Genomic DNA, 18,690 nt, shown 5'->3' on the forward strand with positions numbered 1-18,690 from the left:
AGTCGGTATAATCTTTTGAGCAAGTACAAGAGAATTAAAAAAAATGCATTTGCAACTTCAAATATCAAATAACCTTTGGTACTGAGTGACAAAATACTTCAGTTATCTTTTCTTGTTCATTTTTGTTAGTTTGTCGGTCTTCATAAGGTTTTAATAAGCGTCTATATTCATCGAATATCACCATATTCGATGAATATAGATATCTGTCGAGTAAGTTGTAGTACTCTATTAAAGCTAATAGTGGGAAGCGATGCTTTTCGCCACACATCAAACATTTCCATAGCTAATCTTTCGGATAAATCATGAATTTTGTTATTTTATGAGGTTTAAATTCATATCTAATAAATAAGTAATAGTTTCGTAGCATCAGTATAAGTTGGTAATTGAGACACTGGGTACTTCTCTGGCAAACAAAATACAGGACAACATGTCGTTTGTCGTATTTTGACTTCCAACACTTTACTGTAACAAAGCGAAATTATAGATAGAACTCACATCAAAAATATTAAATTATGATCTTAATTGTATTTACGCATTAAATATAATTAAGAAATATTACTAACATTAGTGTTATTTCCTTAACGGCACTGTTCAAAATCAACGTTTCCTACAATAAGAGTCGGCGCAAACGGGCCACCGACCAGAGCCACTGGTAGCCAGCGATAGCCACTTTTTTATATATTGAAATATTATGTATTCTGTGTCTTCCCGTTGGCAACCAACGAGATAACACAGAATCTGATTTAGAGTTAATTTGTCAAAATTAAACTTTAATGATTTTCGACTAAATTTTTTGAATTTCTGAAAGTTCATGATGTTGGGGGCACCTCTAAATGTATCATCTGCAAAGTATAATTTTGCATGTGTATTTATGAGCAATAATGACATCTTTTTACAGGTATGCCGAAACGAAAATGAAAAAAAATATTTTTCACTCCACCCTAATATACATATATATGTATACGAATATTATTATTATCATTTTACCGAGGACCGAGGTCCGAGTGCCTTCGAGATACCTTCACCTAGTATTCGCTCCCAATAATGCCTGTAGAATTGTAGGTTCATACACAGAATCTCTTATTTAATATAAAAATAAGGTACCGCCTAATCCATATTTAGTGTTAATAATAAATAATACCGCATATAGTACCTACCTACAATGTATACCCCCACTTACGCAATTTAGTCCATTGAATAAAAAGTTCTAGAGTGCGTGAGTTAGTAACGTAAGATGTTTCTTCGGAAACATGTCAAGAGTCCCTAGGTAATAAACATACTAAAACCCCGGGCCACTAGGAGGAGCCCCGGAGTGGGGGGAGGGGGGAAATGGGTCCATTTTTTCATTTTTCGCTTAAATCTCAAAACCGGTACGTGTTAGAGAAAAACTTTCAAGGAAAAGTTGAAAGGCCATAAAATTATCTACAAGTTGTACCTAAATCATTTTTTCCTATATCCTACCGTTTCTGAGTTATACGCAGTAAAACATGATTTTGGCTCAAACAATTTCCACATCAATCGATCAAAAAATATTTCTTTCTTCCAAAAAACTCAAATGTGCAACTTGTAACCGGTACTGATAGATTGCTCTTAATTAGGTCTATAATTGGTAAAATAAACACATTCCTCCATGGAAGCCTTTAGGAGGAATCGATTGTCAAAATATTATATTAGGGTAGTTTGAGTTACTGAACTTGATCTTTTTATTTTTTTCTTCCAAAAAACTCAAAAGTGCAACTTGTGACCGGTACAGATAGATTGCTCATAATTGGGTCTATCATTGATCAAAATACCAGATTCCACCACGGAGGCGTTTACGGGGAATTGAATTTTATTAGGGTAGTTACGATACTTGAACTTTTTATTTTTTTTCTCCAAAAAAACTCAAAAGTGCAACTTGTGACCGGTACTGATAGATTGCTCTTAATTAGGTCTATAATTGGTAAAATAAACACATTCCTCCATGGAAGCCTTTAGGAGGAATCGATTGTCAAAATATTATATTAGGGTAGTTTGAGTTACTGAACTTGATCTTTTTATTTTTTTCTTCCAAAAAACTCAAAAGTGCAACTTGTGACCGGTACTGATAGATTGCTCTTAATTAGGTCTATAATTGGTAAAATAAACACATTCCTCCATGGAAGCCTTTAGGAGGAATCGATTGTCAAAATATTATATTAGGGTAGTGTGAGTTACTGAATTTGATCTTTTTATTTTTTTCTTCCAAAAAACTCAAAAGTGCAACTTGTGACCGGTACAGATAGATTGCTCATAATAAGGTCTATCATTGATAAAAATACTAGATTCCACCACGGAAGCGTTTACGGGGAATTGAATTTTATTAGGGTAGTTACGATACTTGAACTTTTTATTTTTTTTCTTCCAAAAAAACTCAAAAGTGCAACTTGTGACCGGTAACGATAGATTGCTCATAATTAGGTCTATCATTGATAAAAAAACCAGATTCCACCATGGAGGCGTTTAGGAGGTATTGAATTTTGTTAGGGTAGTTACGATACTTGAACTTTTTAACTAACTACCCTAATAAAATTCAATTCCCCGTAAACGCCTCCATGGTGGAATCTGGTATTTTTATCAATTATAGACCTAGTTATGAGCAATCTATCTGTACCGGTCACAAGTTGCACTTTTGAGTTTTTTGGAAGAAAAAAAATAAAAAGTTCATGTATCGTAACTACCCTGATAAAATTCAATTCCCCGTAAACGCCTCCGTGGTGGAATCTGGTATTTTTAGGAATTATAGACCTAATTATGAGCAATCTATCTGTACCGGTCACAAGTTGCACTTTTGAGTTTTTTGGAAGAAAAAAATAAAAAGATCAAGTTCAGTAACTCAAACTGCCCTAATATAATATTTTGACAATCGATTCCTCCTAAAGGCTTCCATGGAGGAATGTGTTTATTTTACCAATTATAGACCTAATAAGGAGCAATCTATCAGTATCGGTCACAAGTTGCACATTTGAGTTTTTTGGAAGAAAGAAATATTTTTTGATCGATTGATGTGGAAATTGTTTGAGCCAAAATCATGTTTTACTGCGTATAACTCAGAAACGGTAGGATATAGGAAAAATAATTTAGGTACAACTTGTAGATAATTTTATGGCCTTTCAACTTTTCCTTGAAAGTTTTTCTCTAACATGTACCGTTTTTGAGATTTAAGCGAAAAATGAAAAAATGGACCCATTCCCCCCCTCCCCCCACTCCGGGGCTCCTCCTAGTGTCCCGGGGTTTTAGTATGTTTATTACCTAGGGACTCTTAACATGTTTCCGAAGAAACATCTTACGTTACTAACTCACGCACTCTAGACCCCCCTTGGAGGGACTCATTCAATGGACTAATTACCAAACCAGAGAAGAAATAATATGGGAATTTTCCATCTACCAACAGTTAAAAGGTTAAAATATTCGTGTTAGAGTCATTAGTAGGTACCTAGGTACTGTCACACACACAAGTTTCGTTATCGAAAGATGAATGTTTTTTGTAAAAAAGGTTCTAAGACCTAGGTAAGTACAGCTCTAATGTTTGTTTGACTATGACTTGTTTATTGTGTAACTAGCTGTTGTTATAATTATTGCTAGGTAGGTACTAAGCAAAAAAAAAGAAGTGGAGAAGTAGTATTTTTCAAATTAAAACATCTTCTTTAGGTAGGTAGGTCTTTAATCATAATGAGTCATCCCATATATGAAGGAAACAAAAGATAATTATAGAAAACTAGCTATCCGCCCGCGGCTTCGCCCGCTTTGTCTAAAACATAATATGTAAATTATATACCAAAACCTTCCCCTTGAATCACTCTATCTATTAAAAAAAACCACATCAAAATCCGTTGCGTAGTTTTCAAGATTTAAGCATACATAGGGACATAGGGACAGAGAAAGCGACTTTGTTTTATACTATGTAGTGATCAAGTAAACATGAACGATAATTTCCACACTACAGATAGGTATAGAGAATTAGAAAACGGTAAATAATATTCGAGTCATTTAGCATTTAAAGCAAGAAGAGGAGTCAAAGAAGGGAGTTTAGATAGGTAGACGGTAGAGAAGTGGATAATGATTTTTCGTAGAGAGTTATCAACGAGAAGTGAAATTAATATATCTATCCCGCTCTATCTCGCGTGGCAAGTCTACAAAATGGCGGACTGCCGCTCGAATACAGAACCGGCGCACGACTCCGCATTCATTCACCTTCCTTTCTTCGAGAAACTTCGCGTGCGTCTGGAATTCCTGATTACAACACCTGGAAGCTGGATAATATTGGTGAGTCAATAATCAAGTTTTTTTTCAGACTTTAGATTACTCCTGGAATTTACTAATCGGCTGGCGGGTTGCAGGTGTCTGAACTTCTGCAATAAATATTTTATAAATTCTGTCAAGCTAGGCTAATTCTGGCTAGGCGCATTGTCTGCGAATATGGATTTTTCTGTAAGTACATGCCTGAGTGACTAAAGTCTATTTCTCGCGATATTTACCTACTCTGGAAAGCAGGAATATTCAGAAATTAGTTAATTCTTACATCTTACATAGGTAATATGTCTTCCATAAAAATTATAATATAAAACAGATTATTAAAAACAAACCAAAACGATCAAAAAGATCTCCTCTAAACCAAAATGGCGAAATCATTATCACGACCATATTATGGATTGTCACGCGGCAAATTCCATTGGGCATTTTATTGAATGTAATGATGAATTTCAAGATTAGGTGAAATTTAATTAAAATGGAACATGCAGTAACTGATTCTGAATAGAGACACAGAAAAGAAGCTCGAAGAATATCAACATGGTTACAAAACCATGGAATAAATTCAATATAAATAAATATCAATTGGCAATTGGCAGTGGGAAGAACGGAAACGCGGCAACATCGCACTGATCGAATACCGGCAGTTCAGGCAAACACGATGTACTTGCGCGTTGCGTGGTTGCCGGTCTGCTAAGTCCATAATTGTGCTGACTATTGAACACACACAATGTCATTGGGCCAATGGCTCCAAAACCGAAAGATTGCACACAAAATTGCACACACACATTTTGTGTGTAGGTACTGTATGACTACTGTATGAGTATATTTATTTATTATTATGTACCTATTATTTAACTATAGATGTAATTTGAGTAGTAGCACAGATTGTAGGTAGTAGCGTATTGATTCTGTGACAGTCAGCGTGTTAAGAAATATTATGCATTAATTTTGTAACCTACAATTTCTTATCGCATTTTTGATATTGTGTAGTTACATCATCATCGTATGATTTTTTTTATTAAAATCACGCTTTTTTCTGTATAGGTAGTTACTTATTCTAAAAAACTAAGAAATAGCTAAAACGATTTTTCGAAAATTTGTAACTTAATAATTTTTAATCTCATAGTACATTAAATTTAATAAAAAAAGCCCCTTCTTTAAAAACTGCGCATGTTAAAATAATACAATACTTAATTAAGTAAGATTTCACAATTCAAGAAAAATGATATAAAATCAGCATAAATAAATCGAAAAATAAAATAAACTTTAATCCTCTCCGCGCCTGTCGGTAATTCTGTACACATAACACAGTTTGATATTCAGTGGTTAAAAAAGATTGTTCATAAACCATTGCTGGGTTGTAGTTGCGTTTTCTAATTCCTCTTGTAGCTATAGCCGCAATGTAATCGAAAAGGACTTTGTAGCAGTTTGACCACAGAACATCAATGAGCTTGATAACAGAAATGATATTGTGCTGGATAAGAACACATGAATTAGAGATGTTCTGAAATTGACATTTAGCGAATAATTTATTTAGTACACACATTTATCCACTTAAACTTAAATGTTGTTTATCCGATAAAAATATTTTAGTATTAAGTATTAACCCACTCATACCAATTTTAACAGGTTTTAACTTGTTTTAGTTGTATTGTAATTTGTAAGTGTCGTGCTAGGTATGCAAATGTCATTTTGACTGATTTAGACTTTAGAGAGGAAAAGAATAGGTAGGTTTATTTTACAACCTTTAGGTACTACATTGTCATGAACCCAGACATGTTAAATGTTAATAAAATAAATATAGGTCGATAAGTACCTACTTTAAAACTAGATAAGTATTACCTTTCTACAAAAAAAGTTACTACGGGATACAAAGAATACACGTTTTTGTTACGCAGAAAGATAATTTTGACGTAACTTTGAGTAGAATCTATTTTAGTAGTCATTCTAAATACAACAAACACACTTCGGCGCGGGTCGGTTTTCTACGCCTGCCTTCGTGCGTCACACACGCCGCGGCAGGTCAGTGCGGCAACGTCGCATGATCTCGAAACGCTTTTTGTGCAAAACTCCATTTTATATTAAATGCTGCAGTTCACAAATTCCATAACATTACGACTTTTTTATTTACACATTGATTACCAAAAATTATCTTCTTCGATAAGGTCAATTAGGATTCCTAAAACTTTTATTTTATGATACATTTTTAATTACAATATCTTGTCTAATCGCATAATAAATTATTTTATATGACCATAACCTACATTTAAAGCGTTAGTGCCCAGAAGAGTTAGGTACAAAATTATTTTGAGCTAAATAACCCGATATTTACTAGAACATTATTCTTTTGTGTCTTATTGTACACGAGAAGCATTGAAAAGTAGAACGCAAGAGAATGAGAATACACACTCCGTAATTTGACCTCGCGATAATATACATAATATTACTCGAGAGACATAGAGTAATGAGTCTACACAGCGTTCTGTTGATTCGCTGTCATACTGGGTTTTTTGTTTCACGTCGCTTTTAGAGTGAACCGGCGCGCCGTCCCGCTTTCGCACGCGCCGCACGTTGTTGATCGGAACCTGGCTTTCTCTACACGCAACCTAGTCTGTACATTTTAGTTCTATTATTTGCCACTTTCTGTGGCGCTACATGGCGGCGGCCATTTTCTTCTTTCTCTTTCTGCTAACGTCAGTAATGTGTGAGCCGCAATACGGAGTGCTTGTTTCGCGTGGTTGTTTATCTTCTTAATTCTTCTTCTGGAGTCTCTTCTCGAATAATTAGGTGGGTTCTCGATATTTTTTATTATTATTTATGTTTTAAGATATGTAGTCAGTACTTGTAAAGTATTATAGTATATGTAAGCTGTTGTAACTTAATTTGTTTTTTTATTTGGATGCTCTATGACATTTTTTTGTTTTTTTTTTTGTTGGTTTTGCGCTTAGGTTTTGCGTATTTTGTTTTCAACCATTTTTATGTATTTTTGGAAATTGTTTGACACGAATCATAAGAAATGTAAGATTTATAGATTGATCATTTTTACGCTCATTTATATTATATTAGATAAGTTAGTTATGTTAGATAAGTACCTATTTATTTATTTTTTTTCACTTTTCTAGCTTTTTCAAAATATTTAAAAATGATCGTTTTTCATTTTTAAACACTTTGTTTATTGTTACTATAACCATAGAAACTATGTATCTGCCCCCCTCGCTAGTAAACTAGGTATCCGCTTGGATTTTAGAGATACCGCTATTTTTTGTTCTTGTTCTACACCAGCTATCATATTAATCGCCGGGTACATTTTGGGTTCCGTGAACACACCATTGTTAAACTTAACATAGGTACCTACCTACCTAAATAAATTTTTTTAACGTACTGCGTGTATGATTACGGCACAATGTTTGTGTACAATATTAAGATAACTACATAAGTAGCTCTTTAATCTTCGCTCCGATTCGCTGTGTAATGTGTATTTTTTGACACGGATAGGATTTTTTTTGGTCTACGTCATCTGTCAAATTGAATGCCGGGTTCGTTCCGTTCCGTTAGGGTACCATTGTTAAACTTGACATATTTTTTTTTACATTCTGCGAATGTTCAGATGTTCTTCGTTGCATGAATAACTACATGGAATTTCTTGTACTTAATTATTTTATTTTTTTTGTAAATGAGCTTGGCCTATTGTTTATGCAAATTATTATGCGATTTGATATTGAAACAATGACGTGTTTTTTTACATCTTCCTTTTTCTGCTGTACCTATACAAGTAGAACGGTGACAAGAAAGTATTTTATCAAATGTTATGGTTCTATATTTACCTATCTATTACACGCGTGGGGTTATTATCGCGGATCGCCCTATCTATTTATTCATTTGGCTGGTGATAAACTATCAGCTGCACCAACAACATAAACGTGCAAGTTCTGCAGCATAACAGGTTTTGACTCTTGGTTAGCGTTCAATAGGTGCCAGGCCTTCCCTTCAACTTGGATTTTAATTTCGCTCGCGCGCAATGAGCGAACGCTAGCCATCTCCCTCTATCTAACCGTCTGCGTCGCTTGCGAGAGCGTGACGCCCAGACTTCCGTGGCACTGGCCGCTTACTCCGTTCATCAGTGCTATAGCTAGCTGTTTCGGAAATGTAATTCGGAATTCCGCCGCAGAACGTCATGGAACTCTGACCGCCATTTTGTGGTCTGATATGACATTATATTATGCGATTACATTAATTTTTCAAGTCATTTTTCATTTCTACAACCTAACTGAGCGTGGAGACTTGTCAATCTTTGGTCTCACGATCCCACCTGGCCTCGATGTTATATTTTTATTAGGTACCTTTAAAAAATCTAGTGTTTTTAATCATTTCAGAAGATAAATAGGAGCTAGGAGTTATAAATAAGTATCAAATCTTAAGACCACTACAATAACGAGGTTAATGACATTTTATTTCAAAGATACTAAAGGAATTAAATGAAGAGTGGCAGACATTGGTCACGAATGTTTTGTCAGGGAAGGTTAAAATAATATTATTCGTTGATCTCGAAAAATACTCCTAATCTTATGATAAGGAAGAAGGGGGAAGTTATTGTAAAAAATTAAGTCTTTTTAGGTATAGGAATAGTTACTACTATATCAATCGTAATTAAAAGTGATCGTTTTCGGTTTCAGTTTCATTGATTCATTCAAATCGATTTTTTCATCTAAGTTAACCTTCAATGTGATTTAAATAGCTATAGATTTTTTCGTAATTATCATATCCATTAGGTTTTGTAATTCCAGCTTGTAGCTTCAGCAATCATATTATTCATGAAAATCCCAGAAAAAAATAATTAATAGTTTAAAAAAACATACTTAACCTCTGCAATTATCGTATTACCACCCATAATAAGTGTGCACAGTGCACACTGCACAGTTTGAATTAAATATGATGGTTAAGAGTTGGTCATAATCAAGTCTAAAGGAGTCGATTGCAAACAAACATACAGGTGTAGTTAATAAAAGCGTGTTAAAAATGTGTTATTTTATAAAAATAAATAGTAAGCTCTTGGCATCCAGACTAGGCTATGATCCTTTGATGGCATCCTTGCATTTGTGATGTCACTTTGACGTTTTGATTTTCAATCGCGTTGCCATAGCAACCATGGGAATTTGTCAAAATATGACTAAGTATTAATTTTATGAGTCTCATCTGAAAATTATTACCTTTTTAAGAATATGTAACTAGATTATGTCGGTAAGGAGCACTATATAATTATGAACAGATGGAATTTTATACGGCGATAGTGATACAGAAATATTAAGGTCATAATATTGTGAGTAATTGGCTATTGTAATTTGTAGTATCTGTGCGCGAGATAACTAGAAGTTTTGATACGACAATGGCTCAAGATTTTATTTAAATTTTATTTTCAGTACAAAAAAAAAATTAATTGTCTGTAAAGTCGGTTTACTGACGATAGTTGAACGTGACAACGTCCGATTGTGCTTCTTTGTCGCTCGTTCCGCGCTCTAGCATGCACTTCAAGCCTTACATGGAACGCCTCAGAGCGAGGTAACGCCGCATGAGTCATGTTTTTTCGTGCGTGCCGGGTTTATCGAATTATAAGACGTTGTCACGTCAATAACCTTAAAAAAATAATTTTCATTTTCGATTTTCACAAAAACTACGCATTTCCTGTGAAAAATAAAGCAGTTTGTTTTGAAAAGTGACCACCCGCTATCGATCAAAATAATGAAATTCGTATCATGTATATCATGTTTAAAAAATCTTCTAAATTTGATTTGATTTCTCTTTGTGATCTTTGAAGTGAAACTTCTTTAGACGTTGAGAGTAAAATTTCAAGGCCGCGTCACGGCGGTAGTACCGTCACATCGTGGAGTAAGGCGACGATTTAGGTATCTTTGAATCTTGCCAAAGAAGTTTCTCTTCTGACACGTGTGCTGGGCACACGCTCTTTTTTTTATTTAATTTTGAACTAACATGACGTTCCAAGAAATGACGTGGACGGAAGATAGCATATATATATTTTTATTTATTCATGCTCACTGTCATTTAGATTCCCTGCTACAACTATAAAAAAATATTTTTTTGTTGTTTTTCGTCTTTAGAAAACTTTTTAGCTTTTAGCTATCCGCCACTTTAGTAATTTTGTATGTAACATTTGGAAATGCCTGTAAACGAGTTTCATTCTGGTCTTAAGAAATCTTAAGTTCAAATCAAGATTTCCCTTGTGCATTTTCCGCCATCTTGTAAAGTAGTTCACTTCGTTCTTTTGAGAAATTGGCTCTCCGTCGAAATACGGAAATTTCATTCGAATTTTTAAAATATTATTTTGGTTTCATATAGTCTGGTAACATTAGTAACTTTAGTAATCTGTGCTGTAGCTATTTAGTATTTACCAAAGAATAATAGATAAATAGATTGTAGCATTTAGCTCTTGATTGACTTACTTATGAGTAGTTTATAGGTTATTTTTATAAATTTGAATTTTGAAATAGGACGTAGATCACATTATAGCTGTAAATAACAGCAATTAAAGAGATGAATTGCCTTACCCATTTCAGTTTCTGTCTTTTTACTTGAAAAATGCGATAATTATAGCTGATGAACCATTTTACGATTTTGATTGGAGAAGATAAGATTTTTTAGCTATAACTTATTTTTTTTTTAATTATTATGTACTTTTGTATAAGTAATCGACGAATGCGCTTTACATGAATATCTATAAACGCATGCAGACATTTATCATATATTCATATAGGGTAAATAAATTACAAACTAACCCTTAAAACGTGTGTATTGATTGTCCTATGTCCCTTTCTCCAGGAAGGGGGTTCACGTGCTATGCTGGCAAAACGCAACCTTCCTTTTAATATCTCATGTTTTCTCAAATATTTTGGCCTCTGGTATCATTATTCTCCGTCAGAACTGTTTAGGAAGCCTGTGTTTGTGTTTTCCTTGAATTGGAACTTATATTTTGAAAAAGCTTGAAATATGATTCTCTTCGGAGCTTTGAGTTGTGACCAATCCAATTCCATTTGTGACAGCTTATAATTGATATTGTTGTATATTTCTTTGGCTTATGATTATTTTATAAAACGATTTTAACTCTTCAATAATAATAATTGTACGTCTATGTTATATTTGAAAAGAGAAACTTAAGATTTTATTGGGGTTATTATTTTCTTATTGCGGTTCATTTGTTAATTAAAACAATTTACTGCTTACAATTAACGTATGTATTTATATATTTTGATATATTAATTAATATGACACGATTTTAAGAGGTCATTGGGGTTTGGGAGTGGTGTCTGCGCTTTGTCGTATTATTATTGGACACACCCTATGTGCCGCAAAGTAGTTTCTTGTAGAAATTGACAGTCCCGATAGATGGCGCTATATTCAATAAGTTTTGTCTCGCATCGGTTATCGGCCGTTATCATATTAATAATACGCGACCCGATGTATGAATATGGATGATTTCTTGTACTTACATATTTTTATGTCTACTGTCGTCATTTTGTAGCTATATTTTATTATAATAATTTTCCTTTTTCATTTCAGATTTAATCTCCGTGAGAAGGGCGCTGGAAATGCTGCAAAATGCAATTAATTTTTGATACTGAAACTGAAACGTGTGTTGACAAAAAAATGGCTTTCATTGATAAAGAATCTATCAATGAAAAATTTAACGCCGATAATATTATTGAAAAATTGAGCAACAGCATATCTAACGGTAACGGCAATAAAGAGAATATTGAGAAAGTAGATAACATTGTAGCCGATAAAAGCACCGAAAATAGTGATATTGATAGTACTAAGAAATCAGAAGTCAATGGCCAAAACGAATTAAGTGTAGAGGAAGGAAAAAATACATCTGTTGTTGATACAGCTTCTAGTCAAACTGCTGAAAATACTGATAAAAAAGAAGACGAAGAATGTGCAGAAAGTGCAACAGATATAGATAATACTGTAGACCAATCTAGTAATATAAATGATGCAAATATCCACACTGATAATGATCTCCAAAGTAATTTAGAGCATGAAGAAATTTTAAAAGGTAACCTTATAGATGACCAAGTCGGTGAAAATATCTGCCCAGAACATAAAAATGAGGAAAACTCAAGCAATGAAGAAAGTGATAATTTAAATAATGTTGGTAGTTCTCAAAAGGATTCTGACGATCATAAGACTGAAATAGATACAGAACCAGATGTAAGTACCGTAGAAAACCAAGATGAAATTCTCGAAAACTCGATTGAGGAATATGAGAAAAAAAAAGAAGATGTCACTTCTAATCAGAGCGATGAAGAAACAGTTTCTTTCTTTTTCAATAAAACGAAGTCAGATGTAAGCTCATCAAATGAAGATGTCATCAATGACAATCAGTTAGATAAAGAAAATACAACAGAAAAAGAAAACCCATCCAGTCCAAAGGATGATGATGCAAAGACAGACGCTAAAGATATTTCTTTACCGAAAGATACTGAAGCGAACAGTGAAATAATGGAAATAGATCTGATCAAAGAGGGGGCAAGTGAAATACCCAGCGAGTGTAGAGATGTAAAAGATTGTGAAAGTCCTGTTGAAATTGAAAATCAAGAAAAAGAAAACCCATCCAGTCCAAAGGATGATGATGCAAAGACAGACGCTAAAGATATTTCTTTACCGAAAGAAACTGAAGCGAACAGTGAAATAATGGAAATAGATCTGCTCAAAGAGGGGGCAAGTGAAATACCCAGCGAGTGTAAAGATGTAAAAGATTGTGAAAGTCCTGTTGAAATTGAAAAACAAGAAAAAGAAAACCCATCCAGTCCAAAGGATGATGATGCAAAGACAGACGCTATAGATATTTCTTTATCGAAAGATACTGAAGCGAACAGTGAAATAATGGAAATAGATCCGATCAAAGAGGGGGCAAGTGAAATACCCAGCGAGTGTAAAGATGTGAAAGATTGTGAAAGTCCTGTTGAAATTGAAAATCAATTGGATGAAGTATCTAATAAAAGCTCAAATATTCCATCTTTACAGGAAGACAAGACTGGAAATGAAAAGCAAAGTAATCTAGTTGAAACTGAATTAAAACCAGAAACTCGTCCCGATAATCAAAATTCAACAAGTGAACCCAAAAAGTCTTTCATGAAGTGCAAGTTATCTTTAGATATTTTATCTGATGATGAAGATACAGTATCTTCTGGTGAAAATTGTAATAAAAATTCCATAGAATCTAATAAGCAATGTATAAATATAGAGGACGATGATGACGATATAATGTTGATAGATGATGAGAATAGCACAAAACCCGATGATACACCTAAAATAAGTCACGAAAATAAAGAAGAAGTAAAAATAGAAAACAAAGATGATACTATTTTTGAAGATAAAAAAGAAGAATCTCTGAATAATACCTCGACAATTGATAAAGGTAAGGATCATTACTAAGCTAAGTAAGCTTAGATATGATTTCTCAAATTTTGTTGTATATCTGTAAATATAACAAACAGTACATAATTTTCTTAACTTTTCAGATATTCCTATGGATGAAATTAAAACGGATATGAAGAAACATGACTCAGATCTTGTTGATAAAGAAGAAAACAAACAGAAGATTTCGTCTCCGAAGCCGCTGATACCCACTAATTTTGTCTCTACATGCAAGAAAAATCTCGCTGAAATGACACGAAGTGATTTAGAAGAATTTTGCATCCTAAAAATTGTTGAAAGTGTCGTAGACAGAGGTAATCTCGGCGAGATAAAGTCTCAATTAAAGAAAATGTCACAGAATATTGAGGAGTATAAAAACAAAACAAAGATGCTAACAAAGCAGAATCACGCATTGCAAGTTGTTTTAAAGTCGGTTCAGGAAGAATTAAAGAAAAATTCAAATGCCCCAATAGTACCATTAAAGATATCCCGCTCGGTTGGCATACAGGTGTTAATGTCAGAGAAGAACAAAAACAAGAAAACCAACATCACAAACAGCAGTGTAACCACTGTAAATAATGCAACCACTCCAAGTCCTGTCAATAAGCCCATACGTGGCTTACCACCACAAATAATTAGGTCTCCAAAACCACCCCAACAAAATATACCCGTTCCTAGATTAGTCCCAGCAAGCTCTGCTGTAAAAAGTAATACGCCAGCAACTAACCAAATTCCATCAACGAACAATAAGACAATAATTACTGCGCCGCCTGCTGCAAAGAAATCACCGGCACAAAGGCCTGAAAAAAGACCTTTAGTTAAAATACCTAACGATACTGTTGATTTGACTGACGACGAACCACCGCCAAAAGTTATATCGAGACCTTCAAACAATCAATCTGTAAGGCTTGTTCCGTCTCAGAATTTAATGGCACCACAACGTCCTCAACTCGGGACGCTAATTAATAGCCCCAGAAAAGTTTACATTCCAATAAGCGGAGGACAAGGGCAGAACACGCGGCCAGGTCAAACCTTTATGTTAAGAACCATCAACCCTCACAGTACGTATCTGTCAATCCTTCTTTTAAAATGTATGTTTCAAAATGTATGCAATATTTTAACAAATATTTACCTTTTCAGACGTAAGGCAAAGAGGTCCAGCGCCGATTCAAAAAGAAACATCGTATCGAAAAGTATCGTTACATCCGGCACCTTTGCCCGAAGGTGCGAAACAGTCCCAACCTCCCAACTGGAAGCTAATACCGCCGGCTCCGGAAATAACGCTGTCAAAAGTTGATAATGGCATAGTAATTTCTTGGAATTTGGACAGTTATCATGAAGACAATCATGAGAACATAGCCAGTTACCAGATTTATGCCTATCAAGAGACCGCAGCTCCGCCCAGCACGAATTTATGGAAGAAAATCGGGGACGTCAAAGCGCTTCCTCTTCCTATGGCGTGTACTCTAACACAGTTTGTGTCTGGATATAAATATTATTTTGCCGTGAGAGCAGTTGATATCAGATCTCGACTAGGGCCTTTTAGTTTGCCCAGTTACATCATGCTCGTTAATAAATAAGAAGACTGATATTAATTAGACATAACAGAACATTGCATTGTATGTGTTTAAAAGTGACTGTTGTTGGAAGTGTACTTCTGATTTATATTTTTGTGTAAATTTTTGAAATTTCAGTTTTTAACTACTAGATAGTCATAATTATTGTACATTTAAATTAATGTAGAGTCATTTAATGGTACATGGTAGATGTTAAATGAAAATAGTATAACTATTTGCTGTGTTTTATTTTGATGACTTCGATACAGACAACGAAAACAGAGGGTAAACAATTAAAAATACTGCAAGAATGGTATAAACTATAATGCTTCATTAAAATCTCATATGTGTGGATTAAATCTATTTACATACGTAAATTTTAGTGAAGTCGGTTTAATATTTCTGGCGGTTTAATCGGTTTAATAAATCTAAACAACTCTTGAATCTACCCGAACACAAAAAAAATTAGTAAGTACATATTAACTCAATGTTAAAATTGGTCCCGCCGCGAAACAGTACGCAGTCATGTCCTAGACGTTGATAAGTTATTTCTGTGAGTCATTTATATATTACTAGCTAAAAAACCCGGCTTCGCCCGGGAGTTGATATGAGATGACGTGGTAGAGTCGAAGTAAAAAAATAAACTATGACGTAAAAAGTAAAAAAAAAAAGTTTATTGAAAACATTTTCTCATTATTTACAATACTTGTTTATAAACAACATTTTTCATTTTATTGTCCGGAGTATAATATATACATAATTTTTTCGGATTTCCTACTCTTGAGCAAGCTACATATAGCTGACCGTGAGAGAAGCAGGATTCTTTGAGGTTAATGCCACAACATTATTTTAAAGTTTGTCCTTGCGCTTTGTTAATTGTAAAACTAAAGGCTAATTTTATTGGAAACTGCAGTCTTTTAAATTGAAATGGCAATTCCGAAGAGATCAGAGGTATTCTAGGTATAAATACTGTCTGTCCTTTGGTCTTCCCAGAAATAAGTTCAGCTTCAATGATATTAATCGATAGCTGTTTTACGATCATTCTAGTTCCATTACATAATTTTGGGGAGTTGAGATTTCTGAGTAGTATGATTGGAGTTCCAATTTTCAGACGAAGGCAGTGTAATGGCATTCCTGGTACTTGGAAATTCAGTGGGGAAGTTTTTCGCTGTTCAAATTAAACTAACTCTGGTGTGCGACACCGGGCTCTTATATATTCAGAGACACTTCAGAGAGCTAGGCTCTAGAATATTCGAGAAAATTTGAAAATATTTTCTCTCTCACACCTTCTAGAGTATTCTGGTCATTATCGTCCGCCATAATAAAAGGTTCTATAGCGGTAGCATTTGTAGTAAAAGCGCAAAATTTAAAAACCTTAATTTTTTAATGTTTTGAGAACTAATTTGGATAACTAATTTTATGTCGCTTTAACTCCAAAATATAAGTTAGCTAATGACGTATAAATACACAAAATTTAATAACTTTATTATAGCAACAAATTAAATTTAAGACTTTATTGAAATTGGAATTTTAAATTTCATGTCACTACTACACATGCTACAATTGCTCGCAACGCTTTTGGAAATTCAACCCAAACAATCGTTGTCCTGAATGAAGTTTAAATATTCGATAACAGATGGCGCCACTATGTAGGGTTGGAAAGTTCCTTATATCTTTAGAAACACGCCCTTTAGATTAAAACGGGAACTTTCTAGCTTCTGTAGCGGTAGCGTATGAAGTAAAGGCACGAAATTTAAAAAAATAAATTTTTAAATATTTTGAGAACTAATTTGGATAACTAAAATTATGTCGCTTTAACTCCAAAATATACGTTAAATAATGACGTCTAAATACACAAAATTTAAATTTAAGATTTTATTGAAATTGGAATTTTCTATTTCGCGCCACTACTACACATGCTGCAATGGCTCACAACTATGGAGACTATAATACACTATGACTATTGTGTATAGTCTCCGAAGTTCAAATATTCGATAACAGATGGCGCCACTGCACTTAATTTCCAAGTTGAATGGTCGGAAAGTCCCTTATATCTTTAAAAACATGCCCTTTAGATTAAAACGGGTACTTTCTTGTTCGAGGGGGGACAAAGGGCTATCACACCACATAAGTCCCTTTATCGTGTCGGGACTCCTTTTTAAGTTTTATCGGCACGCACATTTTATCGACTTAGTTTTATTATATATATAGATATTTTTTTTTACAATAGAGTCCCAATATAACTCTATATCTATTTACCTGTTTTATAAATGTTGGAAAATGTAATTAATTTCGATACACGGCAACACTCGATAAAAAATTAATGAATTTATATTACACTAGCTGTGCTCCGCGGTTTCACCCGCATTGCTCCGCTCCTGTTGGCCTTAGCGTAATGATATATAGCCTATAAGCCTTCCTCGATAAATGGGCTATCTAACACCGAAAGAAATTTTCAAATCGGACCAGTATTTCCTGAGATTAGCGCGTTCAAACAAAAAAACCTTAAACATTCTTCAGCTTTATCTTATATATAAAAATGAATCGCAAAATGTGTTGGTAAGCGCATAACTCGAGAACGGCTGAACCGATTTCGATAATTCTTTTTTTATTATATTCCTTGAAGTACGAGGATGGTTCTTATGTAGAGAAAACGTAAATATTATGTACCACGGGCGAAGCCGGGGCGGACCGCTAGTACCTAATATTAGTATAGATTAATTGATATGTTTTATTGTCTCTCAGATTTGGTGAGATATGATATACATTTAAATGTGCACTGCTATTAATATCAAAAAGGAGCAATACTACAGGTAGTAAATATATTCTGTTATTAGAGCAAATGAAAAATTATGTATAAAAACAAAGAAAAGATTGGTTGAGAGAGTGGTCTGCCCGTTGCCGTCACCTTGAACATAATTTCTTTTTTAATCCTATCCAGTAACTTATATGGTGGGGTATTCCTAAATCCTTCCGCAGATATTTGAAAGGCAAGGTGATTATTAAATATAAAATACTTAAATTAAGAATTAAAATAAAAATAAAAGAATTAAATTTTTATGTTTCTGGCTCGGAGGTTTTTGGCAACATGTATTATTGTTCCCACCAAGAAGCTTATATCTTATACACTGGAGATTTCAGTATGAACATTACAAGAAAATATGACCTTGAATGTGTATGCTTTTTTATCCCTTTCACACCTAACTTGGCAAGTGGGTGTGAAAGGGATAAAAAACACACACAGATTGTTCCTGGCAGTTCCTGGTGTGTAGGTGTTGCTAACTGCAATTTAACAAATTCGCTATGTATTGTCATTAATTTTAATTGATGAAAGAAAAAAGATGTTTTGTAAAAAGTGCCCTTTAAAAATTTCTTTGATTTTTTATTAGTAATAGGAGCACGAAAGATTAAATAAAATATAAAATAATTTGTC

The 18,690-nt window shown here is 33.9% G+C and overlaps 1 protein-coding gene across 2 annotated transcripts; it reads left to right on the forward strand.

The window, feature by feature from the left end:
- The first annotated feature begins 3,951 nt into the window (after positions 1 to 3,951).
- Positions 3,952 to 15,492, forward strand: wde (Fibronectin-III type domain-containing protein windei). 2 transcript variants are annotated; one of them, XM_089701299.1, is made up of 4 exons: positions 3,952 to 4,284; positions 11,842 to 13,702; positions 13,806 to 14,762; positions 14,842 to 15,492. In XM_089701299.1, exons 2-4 carry the CDS (start codon positions 11,881 to 11,883, stop codon positions 15,279 to 15,281), a joined length of 3,219 nt encoding a protein of 1,072 aa, XP_089557425.1. In that variant the 5' UTR covers positions 3,952 to 4,284; positions 11,842 to 11,880; the 3' UTR covers positions 15,282 to 15,492. The 2 variants fall into 2 exon arrangements, with proteins under 2 accessions (XP_089557425.1, XP_089557426.1); XM_089701300.1 differs by lacking the exon at positions 3,952 to 4,284 and adding an exon at positions 6,933 to 7,059.
- The last annotated feature ends 3,198 nt before the right edge of the window (positions 15,493 to 18,690 follow it).

This window comes from Colias philodice, chromosome 12 (genome assembly GCF_061535455.1).
Source record: "Colias philodice isolate Cphi_HAF_F1 chromosome 12, ilColPhil1 Martin Lab GWU primary, whole genome shotgun sequence".
Lineage (NCBI taxonomy): Eukaryota > Metazoa > Arthropoda > Insecta > Lepidoptera > Pieridae > Colias > Colias philodice.